This window comes from Fusarium redolens (assembly GCF_020744475.1).
Source record: "Fusarium redolens strain MPI-CAGE-AT-0023 chromosome Unknown BKA55scaffold_11, whole genome shotgun sequence".
Taxonomy (NCBI): Eukaryota; Fungi; Ascomycota; class Sordariomycetes; order Hypocreales; family Nectriaceae; genus Fusarium; species Fusarium redolens.
This window is the reverse complement of record NW_025763674.1, coordinates 409,051-433,975: the sequence shown is the minus strand read 5'-3', so window position 1 is coordinate 433,975 and position 24,925 is coordinate 409,051. Positions and strand designations below refer to the sequence as shown.

The 24,925-nt window shown below is 47.6% G+C and overlaps 10 protein-coding genes and 1 non-coding gene across 11 annotated transcripts; 7 read left to right on the top strand and 4 right to left on the bottom strand.

Moving 5' to 3' along the window:
• Positions 1 to 276: 276 nt before the first annotated feature.
• On the bottom strand, positions 277 to 1,040 carry BKA55DRAFT_691974 (acyl-CoA N-acyltransferase; the record flags this gene model as incomplete). Its single annotated transcript, XM_046199700.1, has 2 exons — positions 277 to 454; positions 508 to 1,040. 2 exons carry the CDS (start codon positions 1,038 to 1,040, stop codon positions 277 to 279), a joined length of 711 nt encoding a protein of 236 aa, XP_046047383.1.
• Positions 1,041 to 2,087: 1,047 nt separating this feature from the next.
• BKA55DRAFT_573232 (uncharacterized protein) lies at positions 2,088 to 3,244 on the top strand. The gene is made up of 2 exons (XM_046193194.1): positions 2,088 to 2,979; positions 3,035 to 3,244. Exons 1-2 carry the CDS (start codon positions 2,226 to 2,228, stop codon positions 3,109 to 3,111), a joined length of 831 nt encoding a protein of 276 aa, XP_046047382.1. The 5' UTR covers positions 2,088 to 2,225; the 3' UTR covers positions 3,112 to 3,244.
• Positions 3,245 to 4,130: 886 nt separating this feature from the next.
• BKA55DRAFT_541074 (uncharacterized protein) lies at positions 4,131 to 6,013 on the top strand (the record flags this gene model as incomplete). Its single annotated transcript, XM_046190339.1, has 2 exons — positions 4,131 to 4,200; positions 4,260 to 6,013. The coding sequence occupies 2 exons, from the start codon at positions 4,131 to 4,133 to the stop codon at positions 6,011 to 6,013; spliced, it is 1,824 nt and encodes a 607-aa protein (XP_046047381.1).
• A 587-nt stretch (positions 6,014 to 6,600) lies between these two features.
• On the top strand, positions 6,601 to 8,751 carry BKA55DRAFT_515858 (glycoside hydrolase superfamily; the record flags this gene model as incomplete). Its single annotated transcript, XM_046188040.1, has 3 exons — positions 6,601 to 8,141; positions 8,187 to 8,579; positions 8,628 to 8,751. The coding sequence occupies 3 exons, from the start codon at positions 6,601 to 6,603 to the stop codon at positions 8,749 to 8,751; spliced, it is 2,058 nt and encodes a 685-aa protein (XP_046047380.1).
• An 866-nt stretch (positions 8,752 to 9,617) lies between these two features.
• BKA55DRAFT_573229 (uncharacterized protein) lies at positions 9,618 to 11,447 on the top strand. The gene is made up of 2 exons (XM_046193193.1): positions 9,618 to 10,561; positions 10,610 to 11,447. The coding sequence occupies exons 1-2, from the start codon at positions 9,785 to 9,787 to the stop codon at positions 11,336 to 11,338; spliced, it is 1,506 nt and encodes a 501-aa protein (XP_046047379.1). The 5' UTR covers positions 9,618 to 9,784; the 3' UTR covers positions 11,339 to 11,447.
• Positions 11,448 to 11,594: 147 nt separating this feature from the next.
• BKA55DRAFT_t202 lies at positions 11,595 to 11,668 on the top strand. The gene has a single exon. It is a non-coding gene; the product is annotated as a tRNA-Val (tRNA).
• Positions 11,669 to 11,988: 320 nt separating this feature from the next.
• On the bottom strand, positions 11,989 to 15,396 carry BKA55DRAFT_595355 (uncharacterized protein; the record flags this gene model as incomplete). Its single annotated transcript, XM_046195792.1, has 8 exons — positions 11,989 to 12,213; positions 12,321 to 12,453; positions 12,494 to 12,576; positions 12,712 to 12,876; positions 12,927 to 12,998; positions 13,185 to 13,351; positions 13,456 to 13,575; positions 14,211 to 15,396. 8 exons carry the CDS (start codon positions 15,394 to 15,396, stop codon positions 11,989 to 11,991), a joined length of 2,151 nt encoding a protein of 716 aa, XP_046047378.1.
• A 617-nt stretch (positions 15,397 to 16,013) lies between these two features.
• Positions 16,014 to 17,901, bottom strand: BKA55DRAFT_664869 (amino acid/polyamine transporter I). Its single transcript, XM_046197727.1, has 2 exons — positions 17,027 to 17,901; positions 16,014 to 16,972 (listed from the first exon to the last, which is right to left on the bottom strand). Exons 1-2 carry the CDS (start codon positions 17,727 to 17,729, stop codon positions 16,089 to 16,091), a joined length of 1,587 nt encoding a protein of 528 aa, XP_046047377.1. The 5' UTR covers positions 17,730 to 17,901; the 3' UTR covers positions 16,014 to 16,088.
• A 2,489-nt stretch (positions 17,902 to 20,390) lies between these two features.
• On the top strand, positions 20,391 to 21,379 carry BKA55DRAFT_516119 (uncharacterized protein; the record flags this gene model as incomplete). The annotated part of the gene is made up of 2 exons (XM_046188061.1): positions 20,391 to 20,623; positions 20,683 to 21,379. The coding sequence occupies 2 exons, from the start codon at positions 20,391 to 20,393 to the stop codon at positions 21,377 to 21,379; spliced, it is 930 nt and encodes a 309-aa protein (XP_046047376.1).
• An 845-nt stretch (positions 21,380 to 22,224) lies between these two features.
• BKA55DRAFT_541067 (uncharacterized protein) lies at positions 22,225 to 22,983 on the top strand (the record flags this gene model as incomplete). The annotated part of the gene is made up of 3 exons (XM_046190338.1): positions 22,225 to 22,478; positions 22,565 to 22,667; positions 22,786 to 22,983. 3 exons carry the CDS (start codon positions 22,225 to 22,227, stop codon positions 22,981 to 22,983), a joined length of 555 nt encoding a protein of 184 aa, XP_046047375.1.
• Positions 22,984 to 24,122: 1,139 nt separating this feature from the next.
• Positions 24,123 to 24,737, bottom strand: BKA55DRAFT_691963 (uncharacterized protein; the record flags this gene model as incomplete). The annotated part of the gene is made up of 2 exons (XM_046199699.1): positions 24,123 to 24,530; positions 24,594 to 24,737. 2 exons carry the CDS (start codon positions 24,735 to 24,737, stop codon positions 24,123 to 24,125), a joined length of 552 nt encoding a protein of 183 aa, XP_046047374.1.
• Between the last annotated feature and the right edge of the window lie 188 nt (positions 24,738 to 24,925).

Below are 24,925 nucleotides of genomic sequence, written 5' to 3'. Positions count from 1 at the left end.
TAAATCGATTCGGCTTCGATGACAAATATTGGGTGTAGATAATGGATGAATTTATAGACAGATAAGAGCAGAGTTTTAATGGCCTTAGATGAGAGCTCAGGTACAGAGCCCACATGCCGACTTTCTATGATGGTAAATCAGCCTTAAGAAAACAACGTCTTCAGTCCGGCAGAAGCCAAGACCTAGATCAGATTTATAGTGCTGTCGCCATTACATTCCGTATCCTTCCTCTGAGATAGTTTCAGCACGGTTTTATTGATCAAACAAGTGCCAACTCTAGTCCTTTGTGAAGGCTTGTCTTATGTCCTTCAAAGACTTGATCTGCTTTCCCTTTGTATCAAAATTGCTTTCACTAAGCCAAGCCTCAAACGCCTTCTTCACAAGAGGCCACTCGTCGTCGGTAATGCTGAGCCAAGCAGTATCTCGACGTCTTCCCTTGATAATCATATGCTTTCTATACCAACATGTTAGCAGGTGTTCTCAAGAAATGGGATCTATAATAAATACCTGAAGATACCCTCAAAAACAAAGCCTAATCGTTCAGCAGCTGCAAGACTGGGTTTGTTAAGATGATTGGCTTTCCACTCGACTCTTAAGTATCCAAGATCCTCAAAGGCGTGCTTGATGATCAGATAAAAGGCCTCAGTGGCAGCGCGTGTCTGTTTCAACTGAGTACCAAAGATGATACTGCCAATTTCAATCCTTCGATGACTTGGAACGATGTTGAGATATGACATTTGCCCAACAGGCTCAGACTTGGGATCATCGCGTGGGCCAGAGAGAACAGTATAGAAGAACGGATCCTCAGTCTTGCTGAATCCCTCAACAGTCTCTCTCCATTGTTGTTGATCAAGGTAAGGTCCTCCAAACATATAGGTCCAAAGATGACCGTTTTCCTCGCCGCCAAGGTGTTTCCAGCTTGGATCGGCATGAGATGGCTCCAACGGGATAAGAGAAGTGTAACGTCCGTCAAGGGACCCACGAGAGGGTGCGGACGCAGTGCCTGACGGTGTGATCGGACCAACTGGCTGTTCGTTCATGGTTATAAATGTCGAAAATAGGATTTGGGTTCGATTTTGAGAGTCTGGAAGTGTCTCGAGACTAATAGTAAGAGTTCGGTGTTTGGACCCGAAAGAAAACAGAGTTCGGGGCTTGTATCCGAATGTGAGTCAGCATATGATTACGCCCTCTCGTTGATTCACTTGCAGACAGATAGTGAGTCACATAGACGCTGGTGACCAATTATCGCTGATCCGTCGTATAGAGGTGTTTATTAATACTACCTGTTAGGTGTTCCGATAAAACATACTACATTACAAGGAAGCTATCGGTAATCTGGTCGCGTAGTCACGTTGACATCATGAACGATGCAGTAGGTATTAAAGAGCCTCACAAGGTTGAGATGTACTAATCTTTTCCTCCGATATGCTGTTAAACACCTATTACCTTGTTTGAACGTCTCCGATCCTCAGAGAGCGCTTGGTTGAAAACTTGACATCATTATCCTAATCCACAATCGTCAATCTTGCCATACCTTATGCCGTAGCAATTTAGAGACTTGGCATTTCAAACAATACAATCAAAGTATCTAGACTACTCTTCATATTTTTGGTACTCTCCAATGCTTAATAGTATCATATACGGGATAAAAAGTCTAAACCTCTCATTGTATGATTCTTTCCATCTGACCTACAATTTCGCCTTGCCCTGTTTTTGACTCTTGATCATCAATCCTCCATTAACTCTTGTATTTCTTTGCATCCAGAACTTATAGCTGTAATTATACCAAAGAGTAAACAAGAATGACTTCCTTTTGCAAGGCCCCTTGTCTTGAGTTGATGTCAACCATTGCCAATTAATTTTCACAGCCATCATGAATCCAAACATCATTTACCCTGGAGCCACTTTTTGGAATCCAAAAGCGCTTTACTTGACGATCGAAGGATTCGCCAAGCCAGCACCTCCCAATCATACAGCACAGCGCCACATGGAACCTGGTCTGGCAACGTCATGTGAATACTGCGCCTTGCTAATCCATTGCGCTGGTCTGATAATTGGTGATTGTCCCTACAATCCCCACATTGGGGTAAACTCAGCCTTACAATCCATGGAGAATCAGCCATGATTTAAGGAACGAAATATCCACTTTAGGCACGAATAATTCCTTCTAGAATCATTATATTTTCTTAGTTCTTGAGCTTAATCTATATTCAACGATATACAAGATGACAGACAAGAAAGACCTTGGCAAAACTGATCAAGAAATGGAGTCTTCCTCTGCAGCGCCAACAGAGCTTCCTCCTTCATATGACATCACTCTATCTCAATCTCAGTCTCTACAACAAGATCAATTACAGACCACAGAAGACTTTCCTACTCTTATTCTTGATGGCACCAAGATCTACTCCTTATACGCGCCCAATCGCATCCTCTATCAACTTAGCAATGCACCATACGAAGCCACTCGGAAAATCTATGCCATTGAGAAACTACGATACCGCATTACGAACGCCGACTCTGAACAAAGGCTAAAGTACACTGTCGACCATATATACGACTTCAGGCACGGCATCTCGATAGAAGCATACAAACAAATCACCATCCTCGGACAAACAAGTCGGAAGCGTACTTATCCCAACATGATCATGCACCGATGTCTCAATGGCTGCCATACGATCTGCCCAGGTGGCCAGGTGAAGCTCACCCCAGATTATGTGCTCAAAGCAGATTCCCCTCTGAAAGATCGGCTCAATCAAGGGAAGAACAACACAGCCATATGGAAAGACGAGAAGGGAGAGGTCGTTGCCGTCGAGACGAAGCTCCAGCGTGATGAGAATGGTAACATACAAGAGCTCCCGAGACTTGCTATCAAGGCTAGGATTGAAGAGAAGCTGTATGATCTGCTGGTCACGTCTTGGTGTGCACATGTTTGGAAGGATGCTCAAAAGGATTTGAAAGAGCCAATGAGTTGGGATAAATGTGAGCCACAATATTGTCACCAATTTTGAGGATCTTTGCTGACCAATGGTTCTAGTCAAACGGATTGCGTCGACCGTGCCTAATAAAACAGGAGGTATATACGGCGGTGCTGGATTAGGCTACAACTTCTAATTTGTCTGAAATGCCTTCATCAAAGATGTGATAATGTGACAGCGAGATTACACAATACGAAAACCCTTCGATTAAATCATTGAGTGTCCTTTTGCCTGTGATTTTGTCCGAACGATTCTTATCCGTGAGGTGCTTTGGCCTCGTCATATGGCTCGGCTTACGATATGAAATTGGTTATCTTATCACAATTAAACAGCATCGTGCCCAACAATTCTTTAATCGCCATTTGCTTATCGTGCAAATTGACGAGGCTGATAAGGTCATTTTGAGTTCAATACGCCTCTCAATCTAGCGAAAATTGATCTCGGTTAACCGCCACTGAGACTCGGCTGAGATATTTATCCTGAAGCACAAACACGACAAATCCCGCGACTTCTTCATGATACATCATTGATGCAACGTAAGCGGTGCAATTGGACTCTGAATCGAATGTCAAACGTCTCTGATCGTTCGCACGGATAAAATATAGTCGTCTAATTATGAATTATTCTTTGCTTGTGCATGGATGCATTGATATTGTTCATGATTATCGACCAGGATCCACGATTTGCATAAACACGGGCTGACCGATATAACCATATGCTATGCTTAATATAGCTCTCCACTCGTCAGAACAAGCAAAGAGCTCGTATTGTTTCGTGAAACTTCCTCACCATCTGCCAAGATAATAGTTTCCGCGCATCGTCCAAAGCCACCCGTCAAATAACCCAAGAACCAAAGGGCTCGAACAACGGGATCATACCCAAACAAACGCTCGTGGAAAGAGTCCGGTGATGCTTCCACCGGAAATGTGCCCCTTTTAGCGTACTCGTGGCGTGAGCTAGCCCAAAAAACAATTTCTCTTGGCGACGCTGGTGGTAATTTAAATGACCAGGGGTAGGGAAGCCAACAGCTCCCCTAGGCGAGATGAATAAAATGAAGGGCCACCCCTAGCTTCTTCAGCTGGATCTCAGCTGTTCTTTTGCTGGTCTTGGTCACGTTTCTGAATGAAGTCGTAGATGGAGGGCAAAGAGTCCAAGATGGCTCCGACAAGTCGCATCGCCTTTTTGGCGCTGTCATTCCTCCTTTCAGGCCATTTCGCAGCAGCTGGTAAGCAGATGAACAGCCCCTGAGATGAACAACCATTAACACGCGATTGAACGCGTTAGAATGCGACATTTCTGGCAATTACACGATTATCGCTGCACCCGACGACCAAGATGGAGTTCAATCCTGCAAAGATGTCGATGGCTCTATGTCGCTCCTCTTCGATAAGGATCCCTCTTCTTGGCCATCCAACAAGGCTTCGGTAGACCTCGGCGATATCAGCTCACTTACCGGCGACCTTGTCATTTATCCCCACCACGATTCGAAGAAGACGGTTGTTACGGCATCGAGTTTGAAGACGATTGAAGGAGCCCTTACGATATGGAACACAGGAACCGGAAAGGACCACACGATTGAGGAGTTCGACCTGGTATTCGACGCGTTGGAGGAAGTTGGCAAGGACTATGTCATCACAGAAGCTTTTGCTAAGCTGTCACTTGAGCACAAGACTGATATCACGGTGGGGGGTATGGCAAGAGTTTACGATACCGATGTGGAGGAGCTGCAGCTCAATGGAGTGTATACCGTCAACGGAGACTTCTCAATCGACTCCAACAGCAACATGAAGGAGTTGGATGTCCCCGCTCTCACCTATGCCAACAAGGGCTTTATAGTCAAGGGCAATAATGCTCTCGAGAAGGTCTCATTTGCACAGCTGAAGGGCGTCAAAGGAAACATGCAGTTCAACCAGAATGGCGCACTACAAACGATCTATCTCGCAGCCCTCGAGTCGGCTGCGACCATGGCTATCACCGCTAACGGAAACGATGCTACTGTGCTGCTCCCTTGGCTGTCGTCTATCGGAAACAGCACCACTACGGCTACCTCAGACTTCAGCGGGCTTGGAAAGATTGAGTTCTCATCTCTTCGCACGGTCAATGGCTCATTGACCTTTGAGTCTAATTCATTTGAAGACCTTACTATCCCTTTGTTGAAGGAGATGAATGGCGCTATTACTGTGGAGGACAACCCTTCTCTAACGACCTTTGCTTTACCAAGAGTTACATACGTGGAGGAACTGGATATCAGCGGCAACGACGAACTCACCAATATTACAGCCAACGCTCTCAAGTCTGCTGGCACAATTGCGATCAAGGGATCCTTTACGAACGTGGAGTTCTTCAACCTGAAGAAGGTTACGGGAGATTTCAAGGTTTCTGGTGACGAGTCTATGGACTGCAGTTGGTTTGATGCCAATATTAAGAGCATTGTTGTAGGAAAATACACCTGTGTTGGAGATCACGACAAGAAGGAGAGGAAGCCGAGTACTGGAGGCATTGAGGATACAGAGGGTAACCCCAAGGATTATATGTCATCTCCAGATGACGACGAGGGCAATGGTGCTGGCGGCGGCAGCAGTGGAAGCGGAAGCGGAAGTGACTCAGATAGTGGAAGTTCTGATGGAGACAAGGGAGGCTCGAAGGGAGGACTTTCAACAGGTGCAAAGGCCGGCATTGGAATCGGCGTTGCCATCATCGTTGTTCTTCTTATCGTCGGCGCCGTGATGTTCTGGCTCTGGCGCCGCCGTCGAACCGCAGCACCTGGCGAAAAGCGCCTCGGCAGCAGTGGCAGCGGCTCAACCAAGAAGGGCATCTTTGACGGACAGCAAATGGGTGTCCAGACAAAGATCGAAGCCACCAACCCCAGCCCATCTCCTAGCATCGGCACTTTGAATTTCGGGCGCAACTCTCTGATTGAGTCGACTGGCGGCTTTACCGAGAAGAGTCTCAATGCTTGGAAGACGATTCGAAGAGTTAGTGTCTCTTCGGGTGGTTCTTCAACTGTCAAGGAGGGAACGAGTATTCTCAAGGGTTGAAGAGAAGAGAAGAGAGGAGATAAGGGGAGAGTGTTTAAAATGCAATTCAGCGTATAGTGATACCACAGTCCTTTAATAAACATCAGCAGGAAACGGCCTGTATCTCTTTTCATAGGGTAATTTAATACTATTAGGTTAAACAGTCTATCAGAATTCACTCACTCACCTCACTCATCAGTTCACTTGTAGATAAGGGAACGTCAGCTTGGACCCTAATTAATCCGCTGGACCCTGAAATTTTCAAGAAAAAGAATGACAAAGAAGAGCTGAACCACTTTAAAAAGTCCACGCAAGACATTCCATGTGGAGATGATCTCCAACTTTTCTCACTCAATCACAAAGCTTCACATGCGCATCTGAGGCATCTGACTTGGTGAACAGAGACCCACCGCTGATTACGAGAGGTTCCAGAGCCCCTCATCAGCAGAATCCCTTACAAAGTGATCGGCGTGCGGTGAAAACACCAAAGTTGTCATTTTCATTCATCCCGACAGTCCATCTTTTTTACTTGACTTTTCTTTTGCAATTGAACCTTTTGTTGGGTATTTTGTACCGTGAAAACGCGCGTTAGCCTTATCGCAGCTAAGATGACGTATCCCCGTCCTGATTTTGAACGTAACCCACTTCGTTGGGAGTCCCTCAACGGACAATGGGATTTCCTTTTTGATGATGGCGATTCCGGCCTCAACGAGAATTGGCAGCGTACAGGCCTTCCGGAGAAGGTCAACGCCGACAACTCTGCCAGTCGCAAAGAAACTGGCCAGAGCGACAGCGTGGTACAGAAGATCATGGGTGATGCCCATTCTCTCATTCAGAACAATGTCTTTGCTTCATCGACGCAGACCACCAACTCAAAAACAAAAATCAATGTTCCTTATGTCTTCCAATCTCCCGCCTCTGGTATCAATGACCGTGGGGTTCATGAGGTTATGTGGTATGAGCGTGCCATCTCAGACTTGCGATCGGCGCAGGAGAAAGAGAAGGGTCATAAGCTGGTCTTGAGATTTGGTGCTGTTGATTATGAGGCTACTGTTTGGGTCAATGGAGAATATGTTGGCAGTCATCGAGGTGGACATGTTCCCTTCGAGATTGACATCACTGATGCTGTGGAAGCCGCTAAAGAGGCTACTACTCATCGAGTCACTCTGCGAGTCTATGATTCGGCTTATGATCTGACACAACTTCGAGGCAAGCAATACTGGGCTGCTAAGCCCGAGACTATCTTTTACACTCCGTCTGGCGGTATCTGGCAGTCTGTTTGGTTGGAGGTTGTACCCAGTGCTCGTATTGCTGATAGCTCTTATGGCACCGTTATAAAGTCCAATGACATCCACTCTGGCCAGCTTCGAAGCACCATCGCTGTCAAGGGACGACGAATTGGAAAGGACTATTCCGTCGAACTTGAAGCTAGCTTTGCTGGGATTGCTGTTGCCAAATCAGAGAAGAAAGCTCTTCCTCGAGAGACGAGCTCCGTTGGCGTTGAGCTAAACCTGCGCCTTTCCGAAGAGCAGAGGTCCAAGCTGCCCAAATCTGTCACTGAGAGTGCCCCTCTGGACAACGATTTTGCTTGGCGCGATGGTGTTGCACTCTGGTCTCCCGAGCATCCCCAACTCTATGATCTCATCATTCGCTTGTATGATGACGCAGGAAATGTCATAGACGAAGTCAAGACAACTACCGGCATGCGAAACATCAACTGGACAACAGGCGATGGCACCTGGCGACTCAACGACAAGCCCTACTTCCAAGCTCTCTGCTTAGACCAAGGCTACTGGCCCGAAACATTCATGACTCCTCCTAGCTCAGAGAGCCTCAAGCTGGATATTGAGCTCGCTAAGAAGATGGGTCTTAACGGCTGCAGAAAGCACCAGAAGGTCGAGGATCCCCTGTTCTACTACTGGGCTGACAAGCTTGGCTTCCTCGTCTGGGGCGAGATTGCGAACGCTTATGCGTTCAGTGCTGAGTATGTGGATCGATTCAACGCTGAGTGGACTGAAGCGGTTAAGCTGGTTATCAACCGTCCATCAGTCGTGACATGGACTCCTGTGAATGAAAGCTGGGCTTATCCTAACCTTGAGGATAATGTTGATCAGCGTAACCACATTCGACAGCTCTACTATCTCACCAAGTAAGCATCCTCGCTTCAATTTAAAAGCTATACTGACAGCTCCAGGGGCCTCGATGATACACGAAGTATTAATGACAACTGCGGCTGGCAGCACGTCCTTACTGACCTAACCACATTCCACGACTATAGCGATGGTCCAGAGATTGAAAAGACCTGTTCTACTCTTGAGGGCATCATTGGCCCCAAGGCTGGCCGAGGCGTCTTCCTACCACCTATTCCTGGCGTTGACGAGGGCTCTAAGCATAAACCTGGCGCTCCAGTCATGAATACCGAATTTGGAGGTGTCAACATTGCACCAGCCAAGAAGGAAGACGGTGATAGCCTCGATTGGGGTTACACCACTGCCACAAACGCTGATGATTTGGTCAAGAGAATCGAGCGTCTTGTCAATGGTGTCGTCTTGGGAGGACACTGCTGTGCTTTTGTTTATACTCAGCTGTAAGTTTGATTTGGCTTTTGTGTTGATATGAGACTAATGATCTGTAGGGCGGATATCGAGCAGGAGGTCAACGGACTGTACACCTTCAACCGAGAGGAGAAGTTGGATGCGTCCAAGGTTAAGGCTGTGATTGACAAGGCTCTCGGTGCCTACTACAACAGGGTGAAATGAATGATAGGATTGCAAAAGCTATACTCTAGATGGTCGTCGAGTTGAGGCTGGTCTCTGAATACTTAGCTCTGAAATAGATATGATACGAAAGAGACATTCTTTACATGATCGCCTGTTTTAGTCCCTCGTACCTCTTGAAAGATAGTTATAAAGATAATTACAGGTGTTTTAGCAAGCACAAGCATACTGTTTCGAGACTTGTCGAGTCTATATATGCCTGTGAAATCGATCATGGGCTGATTTATCCTTTGCGATTATTGGATTTTACAGTATCCTCGAATGTCATTGGCCTATATGTCTAATACAGATCGAAACTAACCTTTTGTCGATTGGTAATCATAGTTTCAGGCTATCAAACTCACAGCCTATATTCATTGTCCTCAAATTGATGGATCGGTCAAATTCATGAACAATCATGCTTGCTGAATAGCTCTAATTGGATGACCTATCAGGGCATCATAAGGATATTTATACAGAATGAATCGTTATGAGAATTGTAATACTGAAGTCGGCTTTGATAGTTGCATGCTGAGTTTTCATAGTTATTTCAAGCCTCGACAAAGAATCGGATGATGTTTGCTTTTGTTACACAGTGCTAGTCCTCGCTAAGAACGCAACCAAGTTTGATGATCAATTGAAAACACCAAAACAAGACAAATCTGTTATGCAAAGTGATCAAAACACTTCTTAATAATGTCTTGGAGATTCTCACATAAAATCAAATCATTTCAGCCTCGGCATTGACCATAATATCGCATCATGAGTTCATGACTGCGGGGATCGGGAAAAGAGCTGTCATATCACGTGATTTTACATGAGATCGGGTCGACTCACCAGACTTGGACCCGACGCTCCATGATGTGGCTGGGGGATCATCACCAGTTCAATCACGGCGCCAGACCCGGCTTTTTGCCCGCGGTTGGGAGCATCACTATCTTATCGCATCATCACAGTATATGATATCAGTTTTGTTTCATTAAATTGTATGCTATAGTCGCGCGCGCTCCCTCTCCCTAGCCTCGCCTCAGGCGCGATGCCTTCGACACGGCCGCCAAACGCGCAGTCGCCCATCGTCGATGTCGACGGTGCTCTCGATAACATCGACACCATCCGCATCCCCGAACCCCACGGTACATATTTACAGACACGCGGAGCCCGCGCAGCTCGTCGAATATATAAAGCCATGGGTGTCTGGCCGTGGGACATTGTTCCCGAAGCACCTCCCAAGATGTGGGCTATCAATCTACTAGAGGATCTCGCCCTTGTCGCGGACCATGTTGCCAGAAATCCAGGTGATACGCTGCAAGATCTTCAGTCAGAGCTTCGAAAGTCTCTTGCGCGCGATCGCAAACCTTCTTATGCTGGGAAATTGATGGCACAGGATGTTCACGCTGCGAAGAAGCGATTCGTTCGAACGATGCCTCAATCGCCTGATGCTCAGGACGATACTGGTGATGATGTTGGTACTGCCGAGAGGCGGTCCGGACGAAGGCGAAGAACCGCAAATTATAGCGCTCCAGACTCCCCAATTGACCCATCGCGATCGCGTCGAGACACCTCTTCAGAGGAGAGCGAAGAGCACATGGCCTCGTCTATCACCGTCGCCTCGGAATTCCCTCCATCTCCTCCTGTACCTCGCAACGTCAAACATTTAAAACGACCAGCTACAACAATACCCACACCAATTGAGAAACGTGTCCGTCACAGTTCGCCAGAAGGTTCGCGCCTCTCGGCTGCGCAGAGCCTTATGATGTTTAGCTCTCCGATGGCTACATTCCAAATGGCTACATCTTTCGGCCCAAATGCAACTGTCTGTTTGGCCAATCTACGATAAGTCTTTATGCTGATACATTGATAGGCCAATGCTACTCGTTCTCTCGAGCCGAATAACCTCCAGGAAGCGTTAAAACCTGCTACCAATAACTTTGTCGCGGCAATTGATGCGCACGTTCGGACGATACGTTCCTCGCTTGCCATTGCTCAACAGGAAATATTTCCTCATAGGTCCAGGTCCCAAGAAGCTATGAGCAAGCTTCGCGCCGCCCAAGATCGCGTGCAAGCGATCCAAGATGACATAGCGGAGTCGCAAGACAGGCTGCGACGACTTGTCGAAGAAACTGTCGCCGAGGACGCTCTAGCGCCACAGCTCCATGCACTTCAAGAAAACAACATGTCTCTACCGCCGGAAATCGCACAAGCAATACGAAGCTACGAGACTCGTCGGGCAGCTAAGAGCGAAGAGATAAAAACCCAAGAATCAGCCATCAATGCTAAACGCGATGAGCTAAAACGAGCGACTGAGGAACTCGACATGGCGGAGAAGAACTCGGGTGGCATAGAGTCCGATATAAGAGATCTCCAAGCGGCGGTGACGCGTGGAACAGAAGCAGCCCGGTTCGCCAACATGTTCAGCGTGATGGTGCAGCTGGGGCCGGAGGGATTGGCAAACATTGAACAGATATACCCAGAGATTGGCTCTCTACTTGAGTCGCTGCTTGCGTCGAGGAATAGCCCTTCGCAGCAGAACCATAACAACAATCATCATGTGCATAATGCGGTGGATGGAGACGAGGCTAATGGATTGTAGGAATTGGGCATGAGACTAACGTTAGTATAGCGATTTGAGTATTCTTTATTATGGCGAGAATAGATTTCCGCATTATCTTAAATTAATTTGACATTAGCATCAGTGGACGGCGCATCCATTGCATCTTATATTTACTCGACCGATATTTTCTGATTGAGTTTAGGGTAATGCTGAAACCCATTGTTTGGACCAACTCAATTCACCTAAACGCTGCGTATGAGCTGCTACTCTTTCGATTCTTTCATCCAGTTAGCACGGTTCCGTGGTCTAGTTGGTTATGGCATCTCGTTAACACCGAGAAGGTCCCCGGTTCGATCCCGGGCGGAACCACGTTTTTTTGGCCATGACACTTTTTTTTACCTCCTCTAGTTCGCTATCCCCGACACAGTCCCCAAGTACAGTCCCAAAGTATAGTCTCTTTATTAAATGCTTTTCAGGGCTATATCGCGGTAATTTGAAATAATTGGCCTTTGTTTTGTTGGCAACGATAGACCTGCGATAACTTCAAACAGTCACAGGCATCGACAAACAGTGTATTTTTAGCTCTTATATGAGTCTACCACTTTTTTGTTGTAAACAGCCTTTCTACCGTTGGTCTAGTGATACGTGTCATCGGAATCGCCTACAATTCAATGACCGTTCTGCCATGTCTAGAGAGTATGCTCCACAAGCTTGATCCCCCCAGCTTCGACTCTGACTCGGATAGGGTCGCAGATCTCCCGGGAGTAGGGAGCAACCACGCCAGGCTTCTTGAAGGCCGGCTCGCCGTCAAGAAGCAGCTGGGTGGCAATGCCGCAGGTCCACCCGACAGACTTGGCCATGGCCGAGTAGCCGCCAGGCTCCCCAAAGAGTTCGAGGGTAGACGTGATCGTATTCTATCACAGGTAATATTAGCTACTCTTCCTATTCGAGAAGAACAGTCGATTGACACTCACTTTAGTTCCGTCCTTCCACTCGACAACGAATTGTGCTGAAGCATTACCAGATCCCGCTCACCAGGTTGAAAGCTGCAAAGTCTTTCCAGTTGATCGGAAAGAGTGTCGAGAGGAGAATCGCGGATGGCAGCGACTTCATCCGAGAACAGTCCCATCCACTTGAGGCCGGCCAAGATCTCACTACGTTCTTCAGGGAGCGGAAACTGCAAAGCTCATCTACCTTGGCACAAGATCAACCTCAGCGGTAGAAGTTGCGCCGGTAAGCTGCTGCTGAATATGCGACCACTTCATACCCTCCTTTAACTAGGCTTTGGAGGCTGTGTCAAGCCACCCAAGGTCAATCAGAACTTTAACTAGAGCGGGGTTACCTTCATATCTGAGGGAGCCCCGGATGACGGTATGAGCTTCGGGTATTCCATAAGCTTGGCGGAATGGTACAGAGTCTCGGTTGGGATACGCAAGAAACGAGTACTCATCAAGAACGTGGTATGGAACTGCCTTGCTCATGAGATCCTTGTTGAAAATCTTAATGACCTTCCCGTCTTGGAGGAAAGTGGCAGAGTTCTGCTGCGAAAGCAAGGCGCCGCGGGGAGACCAAGAGAACTGGGAACTCAGAGGTTAGACAGAGGGTCGGTTAGAACAGGTCGACATACCTTGAAACGCAAAGGATTGTCTGATGCTTCTGGGGCAGGAAGGCCACCACGATATGTGTAGAACTCGAGAATCTAGGCTGGTCAGAATCGACAAGAACAACCGAGATTGCATCATACCTTTCCACCCTTCTCATGAACCTCGCCAATGGTTTTGATAGCGTACAGGTGGTCGATACCAGGATCGACACCAACCTCGTTCAACACGGTGATGCCAGCATTCTTTGCCTGCTCCTCGAGTTCACGAATGGCAGGAGATACATAGCTTGTGGTGACGACGTTTGTTCTGCCTTTGATAGCCGACCGAACGACAGTCGCATGGTGGACAAATGGGACGAGGGAGATAACGAGGTCGTGTTCGGCGATGCAGCGATCAAGCTCCGGTGAAGCGATGTCAAGGGCGATGGATTTGGCGGAAGGCCTTCCAGCTGCAATATTTTGGGCAGAAGAAAGAGTACGGCAGGCTAGGTAGTGTCCGGCGAGTCAGCACGTCAAAGGTCCTGGGCAAATAGTCAAGGAGAAAGATACTGACCTACTGTGAGAATGATGTTCTTGTTCCGGAGTAGGTAATCAACACATGGCTTTGCAACCATGCCGCTTCCTAGAACAAGGGTCTTCTTTTCAGGCATGATTGCGGATAATCGGCGCAATGCTGGGTGGCATTCACGAGAGTGTTGACATGTCAAGATACAAGTGTTGGACTTTGGAGAGGAATGAGAAGATGTATCAAGCCAAAACATGGAAAAGGAAAACCCAATTCCCTCCATATATTTTATGCCCTAGATAGGATACTTCAACAATGGTGGTTCCCGTAACTTCCACATGATACGCTTTGAAAATTGAGTGTCTATACATCGAAAAGAAGGACAATTGTGATTGGAGCCTTTGAGTCACATTGCTAAGCCAGAGGATAGACACTTGTCATAATTTGTGGGAGAGTGTTTTATTCCAACGATTTATACGCCCATTTTCAAGCACATATATCAGCCCCTTCCGAGTTCTATGTTGATAGACTATCACTAACCTTTAAATCACAAATCGCAGACAGCACTCACTCCTTGAATTAAGTTATGCTGGGTGAGCATAAGTTTCCAGCTCTAGGGCCCAGCTGCAAATAACGCATCAAGCTCACAACTTAGACATGATACCATGATATAAATAATCCCAGACAGCCATCACATGTACCTTTGTAACGTGATGGAACTCTGCAATTGACGCTGATTCATCCACAGAAGCCACTGGGATGCCATTAGTAATTTTCTCAGGCATGTTAATTAGACGACTCACTTGTCGCTGGACTGCAGCCAAAGATGTAAGCCGGAATACCAGCATACCGATAATGCTTACAATCTGACCCTCCCATCGAGGGGATGGGAACAGGAGCATCGGCATCTGGTCGCAGACTCTCGGCGTTGTCCTTGAGATGACCAACGATGGGATGATCAATTACAGAGTAACTGAAGGGATTACTCGCAGCACCCTGTTTCTTGATAACAATGCTCGCAGGCTCATACTGCGGAGTGATGGTGTCAATCAGCTCTAGGACCGTGTCTTCTCGCATCCCCACTGGCATGCGAATATCTAGCTCAAAGGTACATGTTTCTGGAATCATGTTGACTTTGAGCCCGCCGTTAATCGTGCCAACGTTGACGGTCGGTCGAGCAATGATGGTAGTAGTTCCGGGGCCCATTGCTTGATCGATAGCTCGCTTGACCTCTGGCTTTTCCAGATGCCTCTCCATCTCGTCTGGGAGATCGACCGGTAGCGACTCCACTGCCTCAATGACCTCATTGATGAAAGCGCTGGCTGTTCGGATTGCGCCCTTGCTGAGATGGAGATATGGTCCTAGAGCGCCTTCGGTCTTGACAGTACATGTCAATCGGAGCGTTCCCTTTTCTGCGAACCTGATAGTCTCGAGACCACCTGGCTCAGCACATAGCATGAGATCACCACCCCATCGGGGCTTGTCCTGTTCAAGAAGATACTTGGTTCCCCATTTCCCACCAGTCTCTTCGTCTGCTACAGCGCAGAGAGCAACACTACCCGAAAGGAGATGGCGACGCTCATACAAGAAAGCGTATGCAATGATCAGCGAAGCAGTCCCAGACTTCATGTCCACGACTCCACGTCCATGAAGTCTTCCATCGACAATATCGCCTGACCATGGATCTCGAGACCACCCGGCACCGTTCCCGACAGGAAAGACATCGACATGACCGTTCAGCACGACGCGTGGACCAGGACCTTTTCCGCCTTGAAAGTCGCTGATTACATTTATTTTGCCGCTCCCGTTGACGTCGACGAGTTCGTAATGAATTTTCTTGCTGGATAAATACTCTCCGATGACTGCTGTTGCTTTTATTGTGTCTCCAGGGGGGTTTGGAGAAGCGGCTTGGACGAACTTTTGAAGAAAGCTGGTTTGGTTGTGTTCATCGGCGGCGAGAGCCCGGAGAAGAGATTGCTTTTGAAGCATGGTTTAATCCGTTACTGCGAATTGGGATATTGATGGGAAGAGATGGATTATGTTTACGTTCTGTCGGGCTTACGCTGGGTTTAAATATAATTCCATTGTCGGTGATCATCGGAGAGTTTTAGAGAGGATGATTCACACCGGCTTTGGGGATAACAGAAGTAATGTCTGTTTTAGGATTATGAAAATACTTATATAAAATTTATAAAATTTATAAAATTTATAAAATTTATAAAATTTATAAAATTATGTATAAATTGTGTATTATTTCTCTATTTATTGCCTATATTTTATAATTTCATCTAAATTCTCCTAAATTAATACAATTCTTTCAAAACTCTGCATGAGACTGACCATTTCTTCTGTCACTCGAGGGACCGGGTGGCGGGGTTAGTCCTCCCATCGCTGTAACTCTAATACTGGATTTGGGGCTTTTACAGGTGCGCGATGATCTGCTGTTAATTTAGATGCAGTATTCACTGATGATTGACTTCGAGGCTTAGTCGTCCTCGATACGTCTCGTCGCATGCAAAGATGAATGGCTGTCAACCTATCATGGCACAAACTGGTACGGGCCCATCAATTGACAGTTAACGCAGAGGTAATAGCAGACAGCGACGTAGTGAAAAGCCAAGAATGCATTGCTACATATGCTAACAACTATGATACAGGGGTCTTGGTGGTATCTGTACAACTTAATTAGAATCCTTTTCTGGAATATCACTCGCCCCCTCATGTACGGGCGCACTACCTTCCTGGCCCTTGAGGACCTGCACGCCGGGCTCGAATGAACCGTCATCGTGAACAGGCGGTCCAGTAAAGTTCTTTCGAGCATAAGCAGCATACCAAACGATGGCAATAGCGGCAAAGCCAGCAAATACGGCAGAGGCGTAGTTCATGGTGCCAGGTTCAACAGGGAGAGAAACGGGCATGCAGAAGATGACGATGGAGAAGACGATCCAGACGACGCAGATGCCATTGATGATGGGGCCGAACTTGCCAAGAGGGTAGGGAGAGTGCTTAACAATCTTACGGCCTCGCACCATGTTGACAGCAACAGGGACACCATAGGAGGAAGAGAGACAGATGGTAGCGACACCAGTGAAGGAGTTGAAGGCAGCAGAAGAGCCAAAGTAGATGCATCCGAGGATGCAGTCCACGACAGTAGACAGGATGAGAGCATTGACAGGCATGTCAAGACGGTGGTTGACCTTACTCCAGAGCTTGTATCCAGGAATAGCACCATCTCTGGCGAAAGCGTAGGTGCAGCGAGATGCAGCGGTGAGAGCACCAATGCCTGCGAACATGAGAATGCCAAGAATAAGGAAGAGGAGACCGAAGCCACCAGCAGCAGAACCGGTAACAACCTTGAACAGGGTACCAATAGGCTGGGAGTTGGCGACGGAGAGAAGCATCTGAACGTCGGGAAGGACGAAGAGAATGGGGATGAGGTAAATGATTCCGGTAACACCGGCGGCAGCGACGGAGAGGACGATGGCCTTGGGGACCTCACGTTCGGGGTTCTGGACCTCTTCACACATGGCAGCGACCATGCCGTAGCCAGTGAGGACATAAGCACCTATTGGTTAGGGATTGTTAGCGACCGTTTAATTGAAAGGCTTGGCATACGTACCTTGCAGTAGTCCCACGAAGAACGACCATCCTGTAGGCCAACCACTTGCCGAGGCATCGTAGTGAGTAAAGACGAACTCAGCAGAGCGACGCGAAGGAGCCAAAGTCAGCAATGTGACGATGATGATGATGACACTCGCACCGGTCCAGTAAATGCAGACCTTGTTGATAAGGTCCAAGTACCGCGAACCAAAGGCGTTGACCAAAGCACAGACAAGCATAACAGCCCAGAAGCACAAGACAGTCTGCCATGTATTCGCGACAAAATCCTCATTGAAGATAGTAATGGCGCTAAGAATAAGCTGTGCACCAGAAAAATTGATCGACAGTGTAACGGTCCAGTTTCCCACGAGCGTGAGCCAGCCATCGACGAAGCTGACGATGGGAGCGTAACGAGGCGTGCTGAGCATGGCGCTCCAGTAATACACGCCGCCGGCCGTTGGGAACACGGCGCAGATCTCGGCGAGAGAGGCGGCGATGCACAGCGAGATGAGCGACACGAGAACCCAGCCCCAGAGAACGGTGACAGCTTGGCCGTTGGTCAAGGTGATGTACATAGTCGTCGAGAGACCAAAGGGGACGGCCATGATGGCGAAGGACAGGCCGAGGACGCTCAGCATGCTGAGGTTTCGAGGGAGTTCAGCCTTGTAGCCCAGACGGGCGAGGGCCTGATCGGCGTCGCCGCTTCTGCTGGCAGACTCCATGATGGACAGCAATTACAGATGAAGAAGCAATTAAGATAGAGTAACAAGTAGAGTGTTGTAATTATGGCGCGGTACTATGTGTACCTATGATGTGTTGTCGCGTCAATTATGATCAGGGGAAAGTGGACATTATTATCTTTTTAAAAAAGCAGACGAGAAATGAGAATCAAGGAAACGGGCCGTGAGGGGCCTAGACTCGGCGTCCTCCACGATCTAGGTCCTACTTATCTCTGTCCTGAACAGGTTAGTCCTTCTGGGGTACACGAGCATTAGTGGCTTGACATTTCGGTCACAATACCGCTGATCACACGTATTAACGCGGCTACATTCCGCCGTCTGTGCATGTGAGAGAGCGCGATCGCGGCTATTCACCTTCTCCAAATACGAGGCTCGGAATACAGCAACTTCAGCGATAACAAACCGACGTATTCTCACTTATATCTGATAACAAGGCAGCATCTCCACATGATAAGCATCGAGTCATTTCCCATTTCCCCAGATTGAGCTGATACGGATCCCAGAATCTCCTACGTAAAGACAAGCCGAACAAGGAATCGTCTGATAGCGACCCCACCACGAGATAACCGCGCACCGAGCTGACACAGCGCGTCAACTGACTTTACTGGGCAGAACCTGTCACCTACGATCCTCCGTTAATCTTCTCCGCATTCTACGTTTCGTCGGTAGTTGCCACGCTTTCCTACTTGTGGAGATATCCCTGTCTGACTCGTGAACTATCGCGTGTCACGCCTCGCGGATGGCTTGGTGGTTTAGTGATTCAGCTTTTGAGGGGTAACACCATCGTTACAAACTTAATAGACATTGCATCCGTTGATTGGATATCGTAAAGTACACTGTGCTACTGTAGTTATGGTGTTGGACTGCTGGTCATAGCTCCCAGTTTCGCAGTATAGGAGCATCAACCGCGAGCCGCGCTCTCTATCAAGACTACATGATAGCTGAAATATACTCGAATCAGCCATTTGCCGATGCATCCGGCTTGTCATTGGAAGGCGACCTTTAATTTCCATACTCATTCCTTATATGACCTTCCATCATCATAACTGCCTGCTTTATCAGTGTTACTTTATAGCTCCCTTAAACCGGGCGCGATTATGAGGGTGGCGAAGAGCTGCCCCATACAGCTTACCTACACGCGGCTACGATATTTGGGATTGCTAGACTTGACACTGCGACAACATCATAGAATGATTGCAAACCGTAAGCCACTTTCTCTTTGCGGCGATATCTGGAACCCCTGATGCGTGAAGTGATCTGTGCCTGATGCAGCGCAGATGGGCCAAGAATGCACGCTGAGGAGAATTTCCAAGTGGTGGGATATTAGAGCTTGTTTATCGACTTGAAAGTGCCTATCGTTTGACACTAGTGTCTTCTTATCACCTGGCATAATAGTAACACCCTCCTTATTGCCATCACGTTCATATGTAGCGTTGTAAGTAGAAGAAGAATGACTTATCAAAATCAGTAAACTAGCCCATTTTCCTTTTATTTCTACCCTCCCCTTATTAGGCTGCTTGAGTTGCCAGTTAATTTATACGGCAAGGAGCCCTTCATGTTCACCTCGAAGGTCGTGGACATGGCATAAATCAGGAAAACGCGCCGCAAACCCACGTCATCTTCTCAAGATGCAGTGCAATAAGACCAAAAGCCCCAGCTCTTAACTAATATTGAAGCTCAAACGCTGTAATATGCATACTGATAAGAACGTGGCTTGCAATTTGGGGTCCATTTTTGTTGTTTCAACTCAGTCATTCCGTTCGTAGCCCGCGTTTCCAATCATCACTCCTGTTACAGTCTAATACAGAATGTGAATATCGATTTGTACTATTTCCTTTCTCGCAGTTGCCTGGCCCGGGGATTTAACAGAAACAAGACCCTGATGCTGACAGCCTGCTGTCATCCTAGGCAAGGCAAATGCCTCTACCTAGCCTGACCCCTCGGTCTTCTTGCTGTGCCTCTTCTTCTTGCATGGCCTCTCGCTTGGTCTCTTTTTGAAGCTATCTCGAAGCCCAAAAGAGGGTACTTTCTTCTTCTTTTGGAGGTTATCTTCAATTTTCAAGGAGGAATTTCATAACCACCCTCCGGGGCGGGGGGCTTCCTCAAGCGGAGGGCAACCCAATCCGTCGCCTATGACTCCGGAAAGGAGGCCTCTGATTGGCTGGCCTCGCCAAAGGCTCAGTATTTCGACCTGTCTCTTGCCCTGATCTGTGAATAGCATCACTTTTGAGAAAAGACCCCATGGGGCTCTAATAAGCCAATGGCCAAACTGATCGACTAAATTTGACCAATGGCCGAAGAGCAGATTCCTTGGCAAACCTTATTGCCCTCAATTCAAAGAGGCAAAGCCAACAGGTGCCATTTTACTGCGTTCTCAAGTCACTCTTCTGTTGCGGCTTTGTCTAATAAGGGTTATATTAAGAGGTATATATCTATGAAAGATGAAAGACAATATAAAGGGGAAGAGAATGAATTGCTGTATTTATTAAGAGCCTATTTAAGCATTACATAGGCTTATGTAATAGCGTAATACAGAATATAAATGTTGATTTTAGGTTACATCTTATTCTTCAACAAAGCATCCTTACTCGCATCTCACTTGTCGACCTTCATACTACATACAGCTCGTGCATCTTTTTAAAAATGCCTGCTCTTCCAACTGTGGCAATCGCCGGTGCGACCGGTAATCTCGGTGCCAAAGTTACTGAGGGATTCCTCCAACCGCCATTTCGCGATAGGTTCTATGACATCATAGTTCTGACACGCTCCCGCTCACCCAAGGTCGAGAATCTCGTAAAACAAGGCGCATCATTGCGTCTATATGCCGAGGATAATTTGGAAGAGGCACTAGCTGGAGTTGATGTCCTGATCAACACGTACGTCTACTTTAGTCTGACTGTGACAAGACCTGACACAGCTTGTTGTTTAAATATAGTGTAGGCCCCAGTGGCCATCACTTCAAAGAAACCCTTCTTCGCAGCATTCCTGGGTCTGGCGTGAAGCTCTATTTCCCTTCCGAGTTTGGGGTCGACCATTATGTGCACGACTTTCCACACGACGAGTGGGACGCCAAGAAGGCTCACTTCCAGCTAGCATCAGAGCTCATCTCCGACATAAGCATATGTCGCGTCTATGCAGGCCTATTCCTCGAGGACTCCATCGGTCCGTGGTTTGGCTTCGATACCAAAAGGGGCAGATATGAGGCCGTAGGGGACCCTGCGCAGAAGACTTCGTACACGAGCATGTACGACGTTGGCAAGGCGCTCGCCATACTCGCATGTCAACCAGTGGGCACAATACCGCCCGAGGTGCACCTAAGCGGTGATAGCAAGTCTATGACTGAGATAGCAGAGCTTATGGAAGCGAACGGGGCTGGCCGTATACAAGTGACGAGTGTGCCGCTTGAAAGCTATAAGGCTAGTGTCCTAGCGAAGCCATCGCCTACGCCAGAGCGGTACCTACGGTTCTTGATGGGCGAGGGCAAAATTCAGCACTCTATTGATGGGATAGGTAATCAGAATGATATAGTCCAGGCAAATGGGGCCCTATCGACTTGGATGTCTATGTCGCAATTGGCAAAGGAGGCGCGTGGAAGGCCTTGGGCCGAAGCGGAATGGGAACCGGTTAACTAGTGTCAACTTGGATATCAAGAATAAGGTACTAACAGCTTATTCTTGCATAGAATAGCAAGCCACTATCACTGACGGAATAATCTAATGATATTATAGTCTGAACATTGATAATCTTGTCGAGGAGAATGCCACTTACACTTTACGCACCCCGAGCTTGTACCCATGTGACATTGATGACAGCCTGAATCCAGAATGAGCAATTAGTAAGGAAATTTAATTGCAATTAGCATCGGTCTCAGAAATGTAAATCTCTTAAGACTTTGATGACTCCCTGGTTTATCGAGGCATTTTTGTGACGCGAAGGAATACTATGCCGCAAGCTAGTATTACACCGACTGAGCCCGACTAGCTATTAATCTGTAATGACATGGGTGTATGTTGGGTTATTGGCCCGCTACATAGGCGTCGAGGCTAGATATATGTTGTATGAAGAGCATTACAGCCGTATGTTGAAGGACCTTTTGACTCTTGAGGTAGCTAGCGACTATTGCGGGTTTACTTCAGCCAATCCAAACACATGGGTATATTGAGTTGTTGGCCCTTGACATGAAGCGGATAAGTCGGCACAACACCCTGCGCATTGAAATGACAAGGTTGCAAGCTGCTGAGATCTCTTGTCTTTTTATCCCAGACGAAATGGGAGTCATGGGACACAATTGTATAGCTCTAATCTCAGCTTGGTAACCCTATCGCTGTATCTCCTCGATACTCTTCAAGGACGACAAGAAGAAGTATAAAAGGCTTCAGTTTGTCACTCATGGACATTAAATTCCTCTCATTCTTCACTTTCAGTCTCAGATTCTCCCTATACCCAAACCTCCTACATCTCAACACACCTGTTCATCATGAAATCCACAACCTCCATCCTTGTTCTGCAGTCGGTTGCTGCTTGCGCGGGTTTTACGATGCCAGAGAAATTGCCTAATGGTGTATACAGTGTACATGTGAACGCTCAAGGTCTTGAAGTCTATGATGGACTCACAGTTGACCACAGCACCACCGTGACTCCGAGAGCGCCTTCGCCTCAGCTGAGGGCTCGCCAGTGGAAAGATGAAGGTGGATGGGACCGGAGTGATCCGGAGACGTTCTGTGGATGTGGGTATGTACAAACATTGACATCTTCATCACCGTCGAGTGCATGAATAATCAATTGGTTGAATATTATAGTCTTTATATGAACCATAGAAATTGCGATACAGCAGTCGACATGCTTAAAGGACAATTTGACAGATCCGATGGCGGCGTGGGTGAGGTCACTCAAGCTTGGTATTCCATTTGGGGTGATGTGGTAAGTTGTTTTCAATCTCCGTCCTTGGATACATTTGTACTCAAGTAGGCGGGTGCAAGTCTTTGTCCAACTATTTACACCGGAATAGGTTGCATTCTGCTGTACTGACGATGTATAGCCGATGAATTCTTCCCGATACGCTGATCTTCTTGTGCATATCACCGATACATGTGGCTGGTATGTGCCAGGAACACTGGTACCGTCTTCCATCGGGTTTTCTACGATTGGCTGTGGGTACATGAACTATGCCCCTGGCCTGGACTTCTGTGCCAATTCAGACAGCGGTAAATTCATGGGCCGCAACGGACGTTGTTGAGCCTGAGCATATTCACAAGCCCTAGAACTGGCAATAGGAGCTCCTTCATACAATACCACTATCAATCATGAAACTCGCTGCTTCGTTGTTCCTATCTTGGCCGTGATACTCCATAGCAAGGTTAGACATCGACACGAGCGATCAGTGCGACTTTCTTTTAAGATACAGACTAGATCCTTTTCTTCAATACTAGCTTGCCCAATTAAATGTTGTGTTCCACAAACAAGGCTATTAAATCTAGTCATACAAGCTACTAACGACAAAGGAGTGGGAGCAAGGTAAGAATTACCAAAACCTTAATTTTACAGACTGTATATCCTCATACTAGATAAAGAACCTTAATTCTATATTTATTATTATTTTCCATACATTTCTTCCAGTTTCATTTCCAAATTTATGCGTCCTATCCGTAAGTCCATCAGTGACGAAAGCCATGAGAATGGCCACTTACCGAGCACATCGAGCTGTTGTTCGGCTTTGCGAGACAACTTCAAGTCAACCCTATTACTCAGCTGAAACAATGCCTTTCTCTATTTCTGATATGACCAGAAAAGATGAGACTAAAAAGATTCTCACTAGAGGCAAAGGCCTCGGCGCCTTCTTTTCACCAAACGGCTACGCCTTGATCTTATGCTTCCCAATCACCATCTAGCAGAATAGAAAGAACACCAAAGAGACACTGAAATAACTGCGAGAGCAAGGCAACGAGAAGCTCAGCGTATCAACGCAGAGAGATGGGAAGAAGCAAATGAGAAGGAAAAGCAGAGGCAGCGACGTCAGAGGTGTGATGCGGTGGTGAGGGGCCACAAGAGCCTCTGAGGGAGAAGAAGGTTCCCGAGACTAAGCCTTTGGATCCAAACTTGAGAGACCCTGAGAACCCGCGAGTTTGTTACTTGGAGTGTCCATCTTTTGGAAAGGGGCATTGCCCGGTTCATGATCGCAAGCCTTCATCTCGTCCAACAAGTCCAGGACTGCTGGCAATTTGAACTGTTCAGTATTGAACTTAAGTGTGGACTGGGCTAGCAAATCTGTCAATCTGGAGCTTTGAAGGTATTGTATAAAGAAACATTCACGGTCTAGTCGGGAGAAGTTTGATGCCGTGTCCATAGTTATTATATTAATATTTGTATTCCAAAAAATTAAAGAAGGTCGCAAGCGACCGCGCCATTGTTGGCGCCCAAAACGGCTGTCAACACCAAGCGATCCAGTACCCCCAAGCAGGCCCCGGCACCCATCACATACTCCAGCTCTTGATCGTCCAGCCCTGGAAGAACTTGACCCTCTCTTGCCACACACTCCAACAGCCATCGAAAGTCGTCGACCTCACCATCACTCCCACGTTCAACCACCGTCACGGCCCGAAGCCTCAGGAGATACGACATGGACGCGACAGAAGCACCTCGGAAGGGCTCTGCCACGTGGATCCGTTCGATGCATCCGTTACCGATTTCGATGAGGTCGAGTCGGACACGGAAGCCTTGAGGAACATCGAACGCGATCTTGCCGTCGGACTCGAGACTGAAGCTTTTGGCGCCAGAAGAGACACCCTCCCAGATGTCGATTAGCGCTGCGGGAGGGGCCGCAAGATCCACGTCCTCGGTTCGCTATACCGAAGAGTGGGCAATGCTGGCTGCGCCGCCTACTAGAACTAGTTGACGACGCAAGCTCTTCCGGACTAGTCGGGTGGCGGCGTCGAAGCACTCGAAGAGTGCCTCGCGCAGTGGTGCAGGGATGGTTTGGTCGGACTTCGGCATGTTGGAGGGAACAAGAGAGGTTCAGGGCCTCTGATGATTCGTTAGTATCTGGCAGTCTTATGAGAGATTTAGACTTACTGGAGTATGTTGATGGGTGCTGGGTACCTGGGGGGAGCTTGAATCGCTTGGGACACGGGTTCATATAAGTATTCATCTGAGTTTTAGTTAGCGAGACAGTCACAATAACT